The following is an 18,754-nucleotide window of genomic DNA, read 5'->3' as shown; positions in this document are numbered from 1 at the left end:
TTGGCTGTTTAAGAAAGAAAATTACATCTAATCTACCTCACAGACAAGAATAAACACATCCTGGGAACAGGTCCAGTAACCTCAATGTGTTATCACATATGGAGATGTCATATGTTCATATGTGTGGGGTTTTCCCCCTCAAGTCTATCAAAGCAAATATATGGTTTGTGAGATTTAGACCAGGGATGAAGGGTTTCAACAGAGATAAATGAACTGGGATGAGCAGCAGGAGTGGATAAGATTACAGCAAACATGGTTGAGTGTTATGGAAAGACAGGTTTTTTTCTTCACAGATTTTTCTTAGTATTTTGCCCACATCTCAGCAACATTATCCAAAAATTCCAAAGCCTAGGGTGCGTTCTCCTTTTTTTTTTCTCAGCTAAAGCTTTTCTCATATTTATAGAAGATGGTGGAAATTAAAAAGAAAACACGAGTGGGAAATACACAGATGCAGATGCAAAAAAAGTGCCTTGGACTTTGTGGAAAGGCCTAATGCAGTGGTATACTTTGAGTAATTATATAGAAAATGAGATAATCCTGAGAGTAATACTGCAGAGGGGAACACTGGAAAATTCTAAGCAGCCAACTTGTTAGGGTGGTAGAATCCTGGGAGGTTAAAATTTGTTTGCTTATTCAATAATTTTTAAATTCATTTTTATTCATAAATCTGTGCCAGAATGTTAGCAAAAAAAAAAAAATAGATGTGTCAGTAAAGAAATACTACTCTTAGCATTTTCATGTTGTAAACCACAGTACTCAAGTTCTAAGCAATAATAGTTAATCGCTAAATAAATTTGGGAACCTCTTGAGTTAAATAACGTAAGCAACTTTCTTTATTGTGGGATTTCTCAGGACCATAAATAAACAGATATTCTTTGTGAATCCCTAACGTGAAGGAGACTGGACATTATTTCCCAAATGTTTAATTATATACTCCTCTCTTCATTTATTATAGCCTCTCACTGAGCTAACCAGTAGTTTGCAGAAAAATCTTTGGAAAGCGCTGGACTAAGTGATATTAATATGTTGAACATTTTTTTGGCACTTCCTAAAGGCAAAATGAAGTAATGAACCAGTCCTCAGATTGTGGACTTCTTTCCTTCCTTCCTTCCTTCCTTCCTTCCTTCCTTCCTTCCTACTTTCCTTCCTTCCTTCCTTCCTTCCTTCCTTCCTTCCTTCCTTCCTTCCTTCCTTCCTTCCTTCCTTCCTTCCTTCCTCCCTCTTTCTGTGGGCAAGCAGAGGGGTTACTGAGGAGACTCAGGTTTTCCACTATGTGTCCTAATGAAGAGCACTGAAGAACAATCAGTAATTGTCCTCCAGTGCTGGATCTGAGAAGTGTTTGCTCTCTGAACCTGTGTCAAATCATTTGGTGATTGGTTAGAAAACCCGTTCACATATTTCTTCCAAATCATAAAATAAAAATCTTTGCGAACCTTCCATGATTTCCTCCATTTATTATCATTATTTCTGAAAGCGGGCCCTAAAAAAAGTGGTGAAAAAACCAAAATGCTGATTAAAAGAGCAACAAATCCTTATTTTGGAATAAGCCGACACCACTACAGCACTGAGTAATGAAAAAACCCCACTCAAGTTGAACATAATTAAGGACCTGGGAGAGAGCCCTGTATGAGCCAGTGTACCAGCTCTCTGCTTCCAGACACAGTGACTTGAAGCCAGAGAGGTGAGAGCCAATTCTGTTTTACAGCAGCTTCTGCATGGGGGGGATGGGCTGGCACTGCCCTACATCTTGCTGTAGCTGCTCCTGCGGCTGGAACTGAAAGGAAGGAAAGAGGCACATATTACAAATATGTAGCAGTTACTACCTCATTCTGATTCAAAATCCTACCCATCCATCTCTCATGGCCTGGCTCAGATTCCTTTCCTAAGAGGACCAACTTCTCTTGGCTTCTCTCACTTTGTAATTCCTGGTATGTTGATCATTTCTACCACTTACCTAGCACTTGGCATTAACAAGCTCATGTTCTCTGAGAGGGATTGTTTGTTTCCTGGTGTCTAATAATAGGTGTCTGTTCTGAGGGCTCATGATGTAACAAGCACTGTGCTAATCGCTTTGAATGTATTCTGCCCTTTAATATTAACAATGATCCTCCAAGAGAGGTACTAATTTTATCTCCATTTTACACATGAAGAAACTGAAATACAGAAAGATTAAGTAAATTGGCTTAAAATGACAAAAGTTGGAAGATAGAACTAAGATTTGAACCTAGATAGTGTGATTCCAGAATCTAAATACTTAACTGATTTGTTGTATTTTATGATGCCACATACAGTGGACAACACACTATAGAGACTCAAGAACAATTTTTTAATTGGCTGATTAAACAGTGGGTTGGGAGGAAGTGGTATGACAAGGTGTCTTAGAGAGGCACTGTTGGGAAAAGTTTCAAGAACTCATTAGTCTGTTTTAAATGCTGGAAAGCTGATTTAGAGTGCCATATGTACATGTGGTCTTATTGTATATTATCCTTGTTGAATCAGTAAACTTTAAAGAAACATTAATGCATACAATATTTCAGTAATTTATATCTACATTTATTTTAATTTTTTTCAATGTGTACCTGTATGTATTTTTCAAAGTTGTAGTCAACAGCTATATATTTATCTGTTTTTCTTAAATATCACTTTAATTTATGTATTTTCAATGGAGGCGAATATTCAAAGAATTCAAATAATTGCCATTTTAAATGGCTAGATAGCATTTCATTGTATTCATGTAACTTAATTTGATTTGCCATTTTCCTTTGGTGGATCTGGGGGTGATTACCAGGAAACAGATATACTGCTTAGTACATGATATGTTAAGTATGACATTCAAGACTTCAGTTGAACTAGATCTATATTTCATGTTATTGTTAATACAAATAATAGGGTATTTGTGGAATTTTATAATTTTCAAAGCAGTTTCTTACCTATATTCTCACTTGATCATTCCAAGAAACAATCCTACAGAAGTGAGAATAAGAGCTCATGTAGTACCCAACTAACATATAGATGCTGATCAAGAAATGTTGGGTGAATAAATGACTCAAATCTGGGTCTAGTAAAATTGCCCTCTAATGCATTGTATGGTAATTGTAGCAAGACTCTTTCTTCTTAGTATGACTCATTTTTCTGGTTCTTCTTTTTTTTCACCTCCTACTTCAATCCTTCTGGTCCTATTTTTATATCTCTACATTTTTTTCAGTTTTCTTGTACCTTATATTTTTTAATACTAGTTGTTTATTTTTCTTATCTTTTCTTTTTGCAATGCACTTTCTTATCTTATTTTTCATTTTGTCACCCTACCTCCTATCGCTTGAACTGTGAATTGCATATCCAATCTCTCTCTCTCTGGAACTTGCAATGATTGTCTCTTCCTTGTTCTCCTGATTGGTGTTTTATTTAAGAGACCACCCTGTCTGCTGAAGCATGATCAAATATTTCAAAGAATTTCTTTGTTTTGAACTTTTCTTTCAGAATAAAAGAACATGACATGCTTAAATTGGGCCTTCCTCGTTTAAAAAGAAGAAGAGCTTATATTTTCTTCTTCAAGTGACTCTTACTAAACACTATCTTACTAGCTCTGGTAATGACAGAAAGATCTGATTTGTAAACTTTCATCTTGGCATGGATCCCAGTGAAGTCAGGTTTGCTATTATCTTCATAAGAGCTATAGGTCAGGGCTTGAATTGCAGAGAAGGCCTGTGAGGGTCCATGCTTAAAGAACAAAGATGAAAATGTGACTTCTGGTCAAGATGGAGGCATAGGTAAACACAGCTTGCCTCATGCCACAATCACAGCAAAAATTACAACTAAATTACAAAATAACTATTACCCAGAATCATCAGAAAATTGAGCTGTATGGAAGTCCAACAACCAAGGAGTTAAAGAGGTCATATTCATTCAGATAGGTCAGAGGGGCAAAGATGCAGAGACATGGAGATGCAGAACAAGCAGTCCAACACCAATGTGTGGTGGATAAAAATTGGGAGGGATATCTCAGGAGTGAGGGATCCCAGCCCCACACCAGACCAATCCATCCCAGGTTTCCAGTACCAGGAATAAAAGTCCTCATAACTTCTGGCTGTAAAAACCAGGGGGGGTGGTTGGGGTAGTGGAAGAAACTGCAGGATTCTCAGGTGTCTCCTCTTAAAGGGCCCACAACAGACTCACCCCTTCTGGACTCCAGCACTGGGACAGCAATTTGAAGGATACCATGGCATATGGGGAAAACCTGAAGTGTGTGGTGTCAGGGTTAGTGCCAGAGGACAGCTTCCTCCTGGACAAAACTCCAGTGGCCAGCCATTGTCCCTTTTCTAAGCCCCACCCCCCACAGAGCCACAGAGCAGGTGGCATCATTTCTGACATTTCATCAACCTGGTTTACATGTGTTGCCCCAACGAGATGATTACCTAAGGCTCCACCCCTCTAACTTAAGGGTGTGCTTTTCTACAATAGGCCATGCTACTAAGACAGGGAGTCAAAGGAGCTCTACCTAATACGTAGAAACAAACACGGGAATGCTGCCAAAATGAGGAGACAAAGAAGTATAGTTCAAATGAAAGAACAGAAGAAAACTCCAGAAAAAGAACTAACCAAAATGGAGATAAGCAATCTATCAGATGCGGAGTTCAAAACGTTGGTTATCAAGATGCTCAAGGAACTCATTGAGTATTTCAACAGCATAAAAAAAGTCCCAGGCAGACATGAAAGTTACACTAAGCATGAAATAAAGAAAAATTTACAGGGTATCAACAGTGGAGTGGATGAAGCCAAGAATCAAATCAATAATTTGGAACACAAGGAAGAAAAAATTCAATCACAACAGCAAGAAGAAAAAAGAATCCAAAAAAATAAGGATAGGGTAAGAAGCCTCTGGGACAACTTCAAACATACCAACACTCAAATCACAGGGGTGCTGGAGGGAGAAGAGAAAGAGCAAGGATATGAAAACTTATCTGAAAAAATAATGAAAGAAAACTTTCCTAATCTGTGAAGGAAATAGACATACAAGTCCAGGAAGCACAGAGAGTCCCAGACAAGATGGACACAAAGAGGACCTCACCAAGACACATAATAAGTAAAATGCCAAATGTTAAAGATAAAGAATCTTAAAAGTAGCAAAAGAGTTATCTACAAAAGAGTTCCCATAAGGCTGTCAGCTGATTTTTCAAAATAAACTTTGCAAGCTAGGAGGGACTGGCAAGAAGTATTCACAGTGATGAAAAGCAAGAACCTACAACCTAGATTACTCTATCCAGCAAAGTTATAAATTAGAACTGAAAGGCAGATAAAGTGCTTGTCAGACAAGGTAAAGTTAAAGGAGTTCATCATTACTGAGCCATTATATGAAATGATAAAGGGACTTATTTAAGAAAAAGAAGACCAAAACTATGAATATTAAAATGGCAGTAAATTCACAACTATCAGCAATCAAATCTAAAAAACAAGCTAAGCAAACAAGCAGAACAGAAATGGAATCATAAATACAGAGATAATTTGGATAGTTATCAGGTGGGAGGGAGAAGGGGAAGAATGGGGGGAAAGGTGCAGGGATTAAGAAGTACAAATTGGTAGGTGCAGAATAGGCAGTTGGATCTTAAGAACAGTATAGGAAATGGAGTAGCCTAAGAACTTATGTGCATGACCCATGGATGTGAACTAAGGGTGGATTGGCAGAGGGCATGGAGGGTACTGCTTGGAGGGGGGGCAAAGAGGGAAAAATTAGGACAACTATAACAGCATAATCAATAAAATGTATTTTAAAAAAGAACACAGCTGGATTTAGACTTCTAAGTTATCCTTTCAGTGATAAAGAGAGCAAAACTAGTGAGGCTGCACTTACTTTTCTAATGCACATATAAATCGCTGTTTTACAAGTAATAGGCAAAACAGTGACTTAGATGCAAGCATGATCATCACTATCCATATCAGTTCTGATCAGACCTACTGCAGATAATGTTTCTTGAGCACTTACTATGTGCCAGCCCCTCACGTACGTTATCTCATTTAATCCTGCTGAAAGCCTGGGAGGTTGGTCCTGTGATTAGTAGCCTCTCCATTTTATAGCCCAAGAGGCTGAGATAGGAGGGATTAATCAATTTACCCAACATTTCACAGTCAGCAGGCAGTAGAGCTAGGCTTTGAAGCAGTGCCATTTCAGAGGACAGACACATGGAACCACTGCATCTTCAGCTTTCATCACCTGATCTAGTTCCAGTAAGACCTCTGCTTCTCAGCAAGCATACTATGTACAAGTCTTTTTGAGGCTTTGTCATCTTGCCCCCCATGGCATTTCCATACGGACGCTGCATACTTTTTCTCTACTCACATTTTACTCAGATCAGTTTGCATCTTTGCTTTCTTTTTAGTTTAGAAGATTAACATAATCTGATTAAAACAACAACAAACTCCCTCACCTTTTCTGCTCCAATGTCCAGTAGTTTATTTTTTAGATTCCTCTTCTTCCTCATTTCTTCTTTTGAGAAAGCTCCCTCACCCTGGCCCAGGAAGCCCCTCCATCTGTGACCAGAACATGTCTGCTCCATTAACTTCATGAGCTGGTCTTCCCAGTCAATTATTTCCCCTTCTGGTTACTCATTTACTCTCCCTCCTTCTTTATTTATCTTTTTCTCCTTCCTCCCTCATCCTCCTTCTGCTAAGACCTTAGTATCTTTCACAGCCTTTATGTGATCCTCATTCCTGTTTTCTCCTTAGACTCCATCTCAGGTGCACATATGATGATCATTTCCAGGTCCTCATTTTTATCTGCCTGTTGGACAACTGATCCACAGGAATATCTTACTCAAAACACTTCAAAGGAAACCTACCCATCATCCTTCCCCTCCACCCGCCCATCTACCAGGTCCTTTCTGTCTGTCTTTATTGTCCACTTGCTGCTGATCTTTCCATCAGTGCGATTCAAACAGTTGATTTACACCTAATTCCTCCCTGTTCCTATGCCACATTCTAATCACTGCACAACTCTCCTTTTGCAATGTCTCTTAAACGTATTCCCCTTTATCTGCTAATATAGATAAACCTAAACTCATCCTTCTCAGATAGCCTCAATATTTTCCTGAAGGCTCTGCCACACTAAAACTCTCCCCACTTCTTCCTAATAGTTGGGAACTCTTCTGGAAGATCAGCTTTGGCTCACAAAACAGACTTTGATGGTTAGAACTGGTTGATGGTTTCCCACTGCCTGCCACGTTAAGTATAAATTTCCTACCCTGATTTTCAAGGCCCCCTGGTCACCTTTCATCCCTGAGAGACTGTAATCTGGCTTTGCTGGATGCTCTTTTCCCCACTCCCCACTGCCCCTCCTTTGTGCCTATGTGTATCGTTCTTGCCTCCTAGCTAGGATGTCCTCTGCCAGCACCATCTGCAAACAACAAATAAGCATAGAAAGTTAAGTTCCTCGAAGAAGCACCAACAAACAATAAGAGTCACAAAAATGGGGAGACAGAGAAACAACCTCCCATCAAAAGGAAAGGTAGAATCCCCAGAAAGAGTGCTAAATGAAATAGAGGGGAATGAACTATCAGATATGGAATTCAAAACATGGATTATGGAGAAGCTGAATGAGCTCAGCGGAAACTACAAAGAACTCCAGAAAAACTACAAGGAACTCACAGAAAATTACGTGAGCATGAAAAAGGACATAGAAGCTATCAATAAGAGCCAGGAGGAAATGAAGAATACGATCTCTGAATTGAAGAACACAGTAGAAGCAATTAAAAGCAGGCTAGAGGAAGCAGAAGATCGGATCAGCGAGCTGGAGGACAACCTACACAAAAACTCCCAGACAGTGCAACAAAATGAAAAAAGACTGAACAAGATTGAAGAGGTTCTAAGACAGCTGCAGGACAACATGAAACGTAATAATATCCGTATCATAGGAATTCCAGAAGGAGAAGTAGAAGAGCAAGGGATAGAAAACCTCTTTGAAAAACTAATGACAGAAAACTTCCCTAACATGACGAGAGAAAGAGTCACGCAAGTCCAGGAAGCACAGAGGGTCCCAATGAAGATGAACCCCAACAGGCCCACCTCAAGACACATCATAATTAAAATGGCAACATTCAAAGACAAAGAGAGGATCCTAAAAGCAGCAAGAGAAAAACAACTAATAACATACAAGGGTACTCCAATAAGGCTATCATCAGATTTCTCAGCAGAAACACTACAAGTCAGAAGGGAATGGCAAAAAATATTCCAAGCAATGAAAAACAAAGGTCTACAACCTAGAATACTATACCCAGCAAAGCTCTCATTCAAAATGGAGGGTGAAATAAGGAGCTTCCAAGACAAAAGAAGGCTAAAAGAATACATCTCCACCAAACCAGCAATGCAAGAGATGCTAAAGGGTCTGCTCTAAGAAGATAAAGAAATAGAGAGAGACAGAGAAGAACACGAGTACAAAGGGGAAAAATGACAATGAATAAGTACTTATCGGTAATAACCTTAAATGTAAATGGATTAAACACTCCAATTAAAAGACATAGGGTAGCTGAATGGATTAGAAAGAATGACCCACATATATGCTGTCTACAAGAGACCCACCTTAGAACAAAAGATCTACACAGACTGAAAGTAAAGGGATGGAAAAAAGTATTTCAAGCAAATGGACATGAAAAAAAAAAGCCGGGGTAGCAATACTTATATCAGACAAAACAGATTTCACAGCAAAGTCCATAAAAAGAGACAAAGAAGGGCATTTCATAATACTTAAGGGAAAAATCCATCAAGAAGATATAACCCTTATAAATATATATGCACCCAACTTAGGAGCACCCAAATATATAAGGAAACTTTTGAAAGACTCCAAGAAAGATATAGACAACAACACACTCATAGTAGGGGACTTTAACACCTCATTGTCAACAATGGACAGATCTTCGAAGCAAAGAAACACCAAAGATATTGAGGCACTGAACAACACTCTAGATCAAATGGACTTAGTCGATATATATAGAAGTTTTCACCCCAAAGAAGCAAAATATACATACTTCTCAAGTGCACAATGGGACGTTTTCAAAGATAGACCACATGGTAGGACACAAAAGAAGCCTTAACAAATTCAAGAAAATTGAAATTATATCAAGCATCTTCTCAGATCACAATGCCTTAAAATTGGAAATCAACCTCAAGGAAAAAACTCAAAAACATTCAAACTCATGGAGAATGAATAACATGCTATTAAATAATGAATGGGTTAACAATGACATCAAGGAAGAAATCAAAAAGTTTCTGGAAACTAATGATAATGAACACACAACAACCCAAAACCTATGGGATACAGCGAAAGCAGTCCTAAGAGGAAAGTTCATAGCAATACAGGCCTACCTAAAAAAGCTAGAAGAATATCTATTAAAAAATTTAACCCTACAGCTACAAGAACTAGAGGAAGAACAACAAGCAAAGCCCAGATCAAGTAGAAGGAAGGAAATCATCAAGATCAGAGCAGAATTAAATGACATAGAGTCTAAACTAACAATTCAAAAGATCAACAAAAGTAGGAGCTGGTTCTTTGAAAAAATAAACAAAACTGACAAGCCTTTAACCAGGCTCATCAAGAAAAAAAGAGAGAGGACCCAAATAAATAAAATTAGAAACGAAAGAGGAGAAATCACAACTGATACCACAGAAATACAAAGGATTATAAGAAATTATTATGAACAACTGTATGGCAAGAAATTTGACAACCTAGAGGAAATGGACAAATTCCTGGAAACTTATAGTCTTCCCAAACTGAATCAAAAAGAAGCAGAAAGTCTGAATAGACCAATAACAGCTAGTGAAATTGAAGCAGTAATCAAAAAACTCCCAGCACACAAAAGCCCTGGACCGGATGGCTTCACAAGTGAATTCTACAAAACATTTAGGAAAGAACTAACTCCTATCCTTCTCAGACTATTCCAAAAGATACAAGAAGAGGGAAGACTGCCATACTCATTCTATGAAGCCAGTATAACCCTAATTCCAAAACCAGGTCAAGACACAACAAAGAAAGAAAACTACAGACCAATATCGCTGATGAACATAGATGCTAAAATCCTCAACAAAATATTGGCAAACCGGATCCAGCAACACATTAGAAAGATCATACACCACGATCAAGTAGGATTCATCCCAGGGATGCAAGGATGGTTTAATATTCGCAAATCAATAAACGTAATACACCACATAAACAAAATGAAAGACAAAAACCACATGATAATATCAATAGATGCAGAAAAAGCATTTGATAAAGTACAACACCCATTTATGATAAAAACTCTCAGCAAAATGGGAATAGAGGGAGGATACCTCAACATAATAAAGGCCATATAAAAAAAAAAAAAAGAAAGTTAAGTTCCTCTTAGTCCTTTTAGATGAAAGTTCTCTGGTCCTCCTTGGATGCCTATTACATTTTAGGTGTGGCTTTCTTCTGACTTTACACCCAACTGATGTTCCATAATATTAACTGAAGTGGACATTTTTCTATTTTGGCTGTAAATCAAGAGAAAGACATAAACTGATTGGAGGGTAGGTACAAAGCATCTAGATATTTGGACAGGATTGGTGCTCCTGTCTTGTTCGCAGCAAAAATAGGCACCAAAAATGAGGAAAGAGCTCTGCTCATACATCTGACAGTGCCTCTTGCCCCTCCTTCTTCAAACTGTCTGACTCCTCGGGTGCTATTGCAGCCTTCTCAACACATTTGTGAGTTTGTCCAACCTGGGTAGAAATATAACCTAAAGGTCAGCCTATTGTAGTGAGTTTTTTTTTGGGGGGGGGGTGTATGATTTTTTTTTTTTTTTTTTTTTGCGTAAGGCAGTAGCTGAAGACATTGTAAAAAAGGGGAAGTTTTGTTTTCTGGTTTTTGTACTAATTCAGAGCCTCTAATAAAAAGAATACAAGATTTCTAAGAGCTCAAGAATGGGCTAGAACCAAAGTCATAGTCAAAAGGAGAAGAGAGAATGCTTCTTTCTCTTCTGCCAACCGTGTGTTATTTTCTGGATTCCATCTGTACTTATCTCCTGAGTAGCACCCTATCAGTTTTAAAAGTGGCATCAGTATTTAAATTCTATGCACCCTTTAAGGGCCCTGAGTTTTGGTATGAAATAATTTCTTTTTCTCCTGATCAGGAATAGCTCCACATGCTGATTAAATAAAAATATTTAATGCTGTTACATTAAGAACCTAATTGACTAACAGGTCATTATTTAAAATCTCACTGTATGTCTAAATTTGTCTTTATAGGTCATTATTTATTAGCTAAGGAGTCACTGTCCCATAAAACCAACATCGAAAGCCATTGCTTTGACAGTACACATTTACTTTAATATCTTCAAGCTTTTTTGACTTTGCTCCAAAGAGGTGAAATAAGTGATTTCATCACTGTGTGCTTCCATCCATCATGATTGTGACTAATCCTCACTGATCCTTGAAGCAGAGCCTTTGTGATTTGAAGAAAGAATCACACAGTGATGACCACATGTAATTTCCTCACAGCTGCCGGGTGGTATATTAGAGGATATTCCAGTTGCTGGATCCAAATATTAATTTTTTATCTATTTAAATTTTTAGCATATCTGCATGCTGTGCATATTTAGGAAAGAGGTGGAATCCTCTGCTTGCTTAAAAACAAGAAATGTATGTGTTTCAGCTTGAGCTAATACTGTATCTCTAAGCTCCTTTGTAAATATGTTCATTAATTTGTTTGTTTAAAGTGCTAATTCCCTTGGTTTGGTAGCAAGCAAGCACATAGACAATTGGAATTCCATCTGCCCTCCCCCTGCCTCATGCTTATTTTATACTTGTAATCTGAAACAGGCTAAACACAAATGTATTCTCCGTCTCTCCTCTTCCCTTGTCACCCTTAATGAGTTTTATATTTAAAGACTCTTCACTGTAATTGAAATAGTGACAAATAAGAATTTACTTACTGAGTAGCAATGGTAGAGACAGCCTCCAGAATGGCACTATTTTTAAACATTTAATAGATGCATACTCACCATTTAAACATATTTGAGTTTATCCTCCTCTTTTGATTATAGACAGGAGGGTCAGAGGCAAATGCCTTACTGCACAGATGGGGCTTTTAGGATGGGATGTTAATTCTTGTAGAGGCTGCTAGATTGGTGGATGGGAAACTCAGCTTACCTATTTTAGTAAGTGTAGTTCTGGTACAAAATTAAGCTGTGACAGTATAAACTTCCTCTCAAGTATCCTGTGAAATTGTTCCAGATATCACCTGTGGGGAGGAATGGGAGTGGAAGGTGGGACAAGGGGGATTATGGGAAATTTACTCTGGTTTATTGGCCTCTTTGGCGATACTGCCATTTTCAGGACACACTTTCTGACAGCTGTGCTCTTACAAGTGTGAGTTCAGCAAGAATATGAATTAGAATTTGTCAGATGGTCACTGCCTACCAAGAAGAATTCAAGAGTTGCCTCCAAATCAGCTTAGTTATTAGAACAGATTTTACTGGTGCCTTAGCAATTCTCCAGGACACATAGTCACCTCCTATAGTGCCTCAGGATGGCTCCTACCACCTCATAATTATGTTTATATTATATAATTAATGCATGTGGATGACCACGGGAATATTTCTCTCTTCATTATCTCAAATTGTACTGATAAGGCAGTTGGACATTGCCACATGCACAGCAAAGTAGTGCTCTCCCACTCTTGGCCTGAAGTAGACTTTGAAAACCAGGTAATACAACACACATCAGCCTTTTCAGAGGCCTCCAAGTTCCCAATTTCCTAGTATTATTACTCCAATAATTTTTTTAATCCTCATGTGAGGATATTTTTAATGGCTTGAGAGAGACAGAGAGAAAGAGGAAGAAACATCGATGTGAGAGAGTAACATATATCAGTTGCCTCCCATATGTGCCCCAACCAGGGATCGACCACAACCTAGGTATGTGCCCTGACGGGGGATCAAACCCACAACCTTTTGGTGTGTAAGACAGTGCTCCAACCAACTGGACCATTTGGCTGGGCTCTTTGAATTGGGGATCTTTGAGGGTCTGACTCTGATAACTTCCTCTGGGAGGACATGATGACCCATGCTTCCTCACCCAATGGGGGATGGTTACAACGGACAAGGAGAGAACTTGCTGGTTGATATCTCAAATTGTTGTTTGGCTGAACATATTTTATACTCATTTGTAATTACATATCTGGGGTCATTTTTCTCCACCATACTGAAAGTTCAACGAGTACATTAGATTTTGAACATTTTTGTTGTTTGAAAGAAAAAATTTTTTAAAGGCTTTCAGTCTCATGATTTAACACCAGTTTTCACCAGCCAAATTAGCTTCGATTGTTTTACTATTTTTAAAATCTTAGTGCAGAAAAGTTATATTGAAACAGTCTTATGAATAGCTCTTGAAGATGTAAACTGATACAAAATTTCTGGAAAGAAATTTTTAATAGATATTAAGTATTTTACATTTTTTTATGTCTGTAGTGCTAAAAAATGTATGCTCTAGACTCAGTGTAGATATGGCATGTCTGAGCCTCTAAGTCTCCATTTCCTTATCTTGCAAATGGAGATAGTAACAATGACTACTTTGTATTTTCAAATGAGATAATGTATTATAATAGTTAGTATAGTGCTTGATATATATTCAGAGCTCAATAAATGTCGTCGTCGTCGGCAGCCGTCCGTCTCGAGAGACGATGGTGTAGCTTCTTCAGAGTCTATCTGCACCGCCAAGAATGGCTGTGCAGTCCGACTCGGGAGTGACATGGTATCTGTCTCCTCCCGTGTTGAATCGACATCTTGCGATGACGCTGAAGCTACAGAGCCTGGGCAGGGTAATATGGAGGGTCTGCTGTTGCCCATGCAGCAGACCCCCCCTCTCTTCGCAGCTGAAGGGTCCAAGGGAAAGACGGAGTCGATACAGCTTGGGTTCAGGTGCGCCGCAGGAGTTGCCGGTGTTGACTACAACGTCAAACCGCCTTAGGGACTCCGGCTCCGGATTTTCTGTCGGGGTTTACTCCCTTAGCCTTTCCCCTGAAGAGGTATGCCGCAAGGCAGCGGAGGTTTTTTGGAGTCAGAGTTTTCCTTCTCTGATGTACCCTGACTGGAAGATCGAACCAGCGACACTTAGCTCGCAGGCCGACGCTCAATCCACTGAGCTAAACCAGCCAGGGCAATCAATAAATGTAAGCTATAGCAATAATATGAATTATACTCTTTTGACATTGTCTTTTAGGAAATACAATTGAGCCTGAACATGATTTTAGAACTGCACATGTCCACTTAAACACGGATTTTTTTTCAAATAAATACACAGTCAGCCCTCTATGTCCCCAGTTTCACATCCATGGATTCAACCACTGCATAGCGAAAATAGTATTTTTGATCCATGGTTTGGAACCTAGGAATATATAGGGTCAATTGTATGCATTTTATCTAAGGGACTTGAGCAGCCTCAGATTTTGTTATCCGCAGGAGGTCCTGGATCCAATCCTCCACAGATACCAAGGGACAGCTGTAGCTAAGTTTTTGGAGAGTCAAAATTATATAGTGTATAGATTTTTTGAATGCACAGTGGGTCAGTACCATTAACCCCTTGTGTTGTTCAAGGATCACTTGTAATTTAAAATGTACAAAATTTTTATTATGGCTTTGATTATTGGAAGTAAATGTTGAAGTTATAAGAAAAAAGGCAAATGTTTGTTTATTCAATGCTAAAATATTATGCATCCCCTAAAATAATGTCTACAGAGAGTCTCTAATGACATGTGGAAATGCTGATGGTACTGAGTAAAAATAAAGATATTACATAACAACATTTAATATCATCTCATCTCTTAAAAATATACATATGTAAAATTGTATAGAAAAAGAACTAAGACAAATGCCAATGTTAGTAAGTATTTCATCTGAAAGGCCTACTTAGGGTGATTTGTATGCTTATTTATACATTGCAAAAATGTTATTCATATTTTCTTTCATGGCTCACTTTGTAGCCAGAAAAAGTAAGACACCAAGATCCCCACTTGAGCCCCACTCAGCCCCTCTCCTGAAGATCACAGTGGAACCTTGGGCTTCAGCCTGAAGCTTGCTTGCTGGTGGTGCCTCGGTGGGACTGGCCGCTTGTAGCCTGTCATGCCTGAGTTCTGTAGTCTGCCTTTGGGAACTGTACTTCTCTGATTGTAAGTCAGAACACTGGTATTAATCCTTAAGCCCTTGTTGCTCAGATTTTTGGCTTCTTTCCCTGCACATCATTACTCACGTTGAGCTGTCCCAAGGAATTCTCTCTTACAGAGTGATTCTGACTTCAAGCCTCGCAAGACAAAAGCGTTTCTTAGGTTTTAGGAATTTATTTTTCTTTTCTAGTTAGTTTAATAAAACTCAGTCAACCTTCAGATTGACTTTAGAGCATATTTATTTAAGTGGTCTTCTGTTGGGGGCTTATATATGATAGAGTTGGGACTGGAGGTTTGTATGAATGTATTACCAGCGGACCCACTCAGACTGAATCTATTCATGGAATTAGGTGTTTAGTATGACTTTTTGAACCATGGATGAATGAATAAGGAATGGATATAGGTAGTGAACAAAAAGAGTTAGAGAGTTCAACTTTACAGACTTGGATAGTTATGTGTGTGGGTAAAACTATAAACTAAGTTTGGATTAATGTTTGGGCAGCCTGCAGTTGATTGTTTTATATTTTCGGGCATCATTAATTGCTTTCTCTTTTTGCCTCTGGGTACTCACTCCATCATGAAATGTGCTGTGTCTTAAGACCTAACATGGAAGCATGGAGAAGAGCAGAGGCCTTGAGATTTTGGAGCCTCTACCATTCCTGAGCCCTTTCTGCTGGCTCCTGCTAGCTGCAAATACCCATGTCCAGCTTATGACCTCCAGAGAATGAGACGTAATTAGGCAAACAGAACAAGTTGAGGGTTGTGAAGAATCTCTACACTCCTCAAGCAGTCCAGAAAATGAGGACCCAGCTGAGAGGAACCCCAGAATAAAGCATACTAACAGGGGTAGGAGGGTAGCAGAAGGGTGGCCTGAAATGTGATGTATTGCAGAAATTTCAGGTAGGTTAAGAATTACAGGAGGCCATTAAGTCTGGTTATTAAGAAGCAGTCAGAGACCTTTTCAAGGGCAATACCACAGTAGAACTGAGAAAGCTGAAGGCTGATTACAGTGAGGTAAAGAGTTATGTAGACAAAGAGGTTGGGTGGTTGTAGAGAAAAACTTTTTGTGCGGTAGGTGATGTAGAACATGTTTGTAGGTTGAGGTCAAGGAAAGTAAATAGAGATTAAGGAAAGTGCAATAATGTTTAAATAATGTTGAAAATTGGTCAAGAATGTAGGTGGAAGAATTAGCCATTCCATCCTGTGAGAGAAGAAATGAAATAAAAATGGGTAAAGATAGATGTTCTGAGGTTGGCAGGGAGGAATTGAAGGTGTCGTGTTTGATGGGCTGAATGAGGTAGAAGATGAAGTAACCTGGTGGGGGAGGTGGAAGGGTGGGCAGGTGTGGGTGGTGACTACAGGGGAGTTGTGAGGGTTTAAAAGCAGCTGTCATGAGGGTGGGAAGGAGCATCCATAGCCCAGCTCTAGCTTCCTTTAGGAATAATTACTACACATTACACTCCCCCTTTTAACAGCTTCTAGAGGTCCTTAAGATAAGACAAATCCATAAATATTTATTTGTTGTACCCACAAAAATAGTCCCGAGATCTGCTTACTTTCTCTTCAAAGTATCCCCTGGGTGATTATTCTTTTTTTCGTTTCTCTAATTGCATACTAGAGAAAAAACTTCCAGATAGTAGATGCAACCTGTTTTTAGATCTCTGAACACCTGCAGATCTTGTTGATGCGTGCCTGAGCCAAGAACTCTCTGTGAGTGCTTGCTTTAAAGAGGAAGAGGTCATGACCTTTCAAATAATGGTGCCTTGAATCAGTAATGTTTCCTGGCTGTCCAATCCTAACACGTACCCACTCATTAACGTAATCACAAAACACTGTCTCCTCCGTTTACCCCAGCAACTTTTGAAGCTTCTTGAATGTCCCCTTTGTCCACGTGGGACTGTGCTCCTGGCACTGTGAGGAGGACACAGGAAAAGTGAACAAAAATGTTGACATTGCGTGGAAACCATACACTAAATCAGGGTTAATAGTGTTCTTATCACACTTATCTTAATACAGTCGATTTCCTTTATAAGTCTCTGAAGGGCTATCATGAGGCTTAGTTTGGCTTTTAGGATACCCAGAATTATTCCAGACACTGGCAAAAGGCTGCCTGTGACCTGAAACTGCCAAAGTTCAGAGAAAGGTCGGGGGCTGCTTGCATGTTTTATAGAAGGGCCAACATTTTTGAGGAGGACAGTTTTGGTTCAACTGCTAGAATGGCTGTAAATGTTCTAGAACAGCTCCTCATGCAGAACAGTGGGTGTGGGTATGGGACTGAGATCTGCTTCTTGCCCAGGGAACACATCTCAGATGACCAGCAGTTAAGAAAGTATATCGCTGAGGGTATGGAGAGAAAGAACTATTTTAACAGATTTCAAGGGGCAGGCAATCTGTTCAATGACAGGAATTTTTTTAGTGTAAACCTCAGTAAAAATCACAATCTCTGTCCACAAGACTGAGATGAAACAAGACATATCTGCTCCCTGAGTAGGATATTAGCAAGTATACAAACAGTGCTTTGAATCCTTACAGGGGAGATGGAAAGGCCCTATAACCGGAACTCTTCCTTCTCTTTCCCCAGGTCTTTTACTCCTTTTTCATTTTGGTGGGTAATTTGGGATTTGTCTATTTTCTTCTACCTTTGGGATGGAGGATGGTAAATGGGTGATTATCACTGAAAATGGGACAGGGCATGTTTTTACCTAAGTGGGAGGTGAACATAATCAAGTTCTTTAAAGAATGATTATTATATGGGCGAGAACAAGAGATAGTGCTGACCAGACCACATAATTTGTCTTATAGCTTCAATCATAACTGGTACATCTGAGCTTCTGCAAGCTATTTGTCATGTCATGAAAATGAATTTTTAATTTATAACTCTTCTTCCTATATTGACCTCTAATTAAAAAAAGGTAGTTTTCCACTCAACTCAATGACTTACTAACTCCAACCCCTCCGTACCAATGCCTAAGACTGGTATACTGACTCTGGAAGATCAAATTTGTGAGAAGGAGTCACGCAAGGGCACTGAGAACAGCTCAGGGGCACTGGGAATGGGGGTACATTCTGTCCTCAAATTCTTGGAACTCTTGGGGAAATAGAGATAGTATCGATGATACTGTTTCTGAAACTCTGACAGTCCTCTATTCCCCTAGCAAGGTTGTTCAGTTGGAAAGCAATGAAAACTCAATTGCTGTACTGGGTCTGGCCATTTACTAAAAACCTCAAATGTACAATTGGTACAGGTCCCAGGCTTGTGCTTTACTGCCATATATGGCCATTGGGCTGCTCTGGCTGTCTGTGCTGCAGCAGTGGTCACTGCAACTCCATCTGCCCTTTGTTATAGTGATGAGACTTGGTGCTCATATCATCTGTGCCTTCTCTGTGTCCCCCTGCTTCTCCAGATTGCCATCCTCTGTGCCAGCAATGTGCAGCTGATCTCCACAACACTGGGAGCATCTGTCTGAGGTGCCAGAATGCCCATTACCTGCTGCTGGGGGACCACTGTGTCCCTGATTGCCCTTCTGGATATTATGCAGAGGAAGGAGCTTGTAAAAGTGAGTAAGTGCTGGACACAGGAGCTGATGGTACCTC

The 18,754-nt window shown here is 39.3% G+C and overlaps 1 protein-coding gene across 1 annotated transcript in view; it reads left to right on the top strand.

Moving 5' to 3' along the window:
* Nucleotides 1–18,754, top strand: part of FRAS1 (Fraser extracellular matrix complex subunit 1) — a 461,942-nt gene that overhangs the window by 256,759 nt on the left and 186,429 nt on the right. Inside the window, exon 21 of the mRNA XM_090266724.1 lies at nucleotides 18,565–18,717. Coding sequence (XP_090122850.1) covers nucleotides 18,565–18,717 — 153 coding nt within the window. The remainder of the gene's footprint in view (nucleotides 1–18,564; nucleotides 18,718–18,754) is intronic.

The sequence above is a fragment of the Furipterus horrens genome, unplaced genomic scaffold, assembly GCF_987537825.1.
Source record: "Furipterus horrens unplaced genomic scaffold, mFurHor1.1.pri manual_scaffold_2, whole genome shotgun sequence".
Lineage (NCBI taxonomy): Eukaryota > Metazoa > Chordata > Mammalia > Chiroptera > Furipteridae > Furipterus > Furipterus horrens.
Note: the sequence above shows the minus strand (reverse complement) of the source record. Positions and strands in the feature narration are given on the sequence as shown.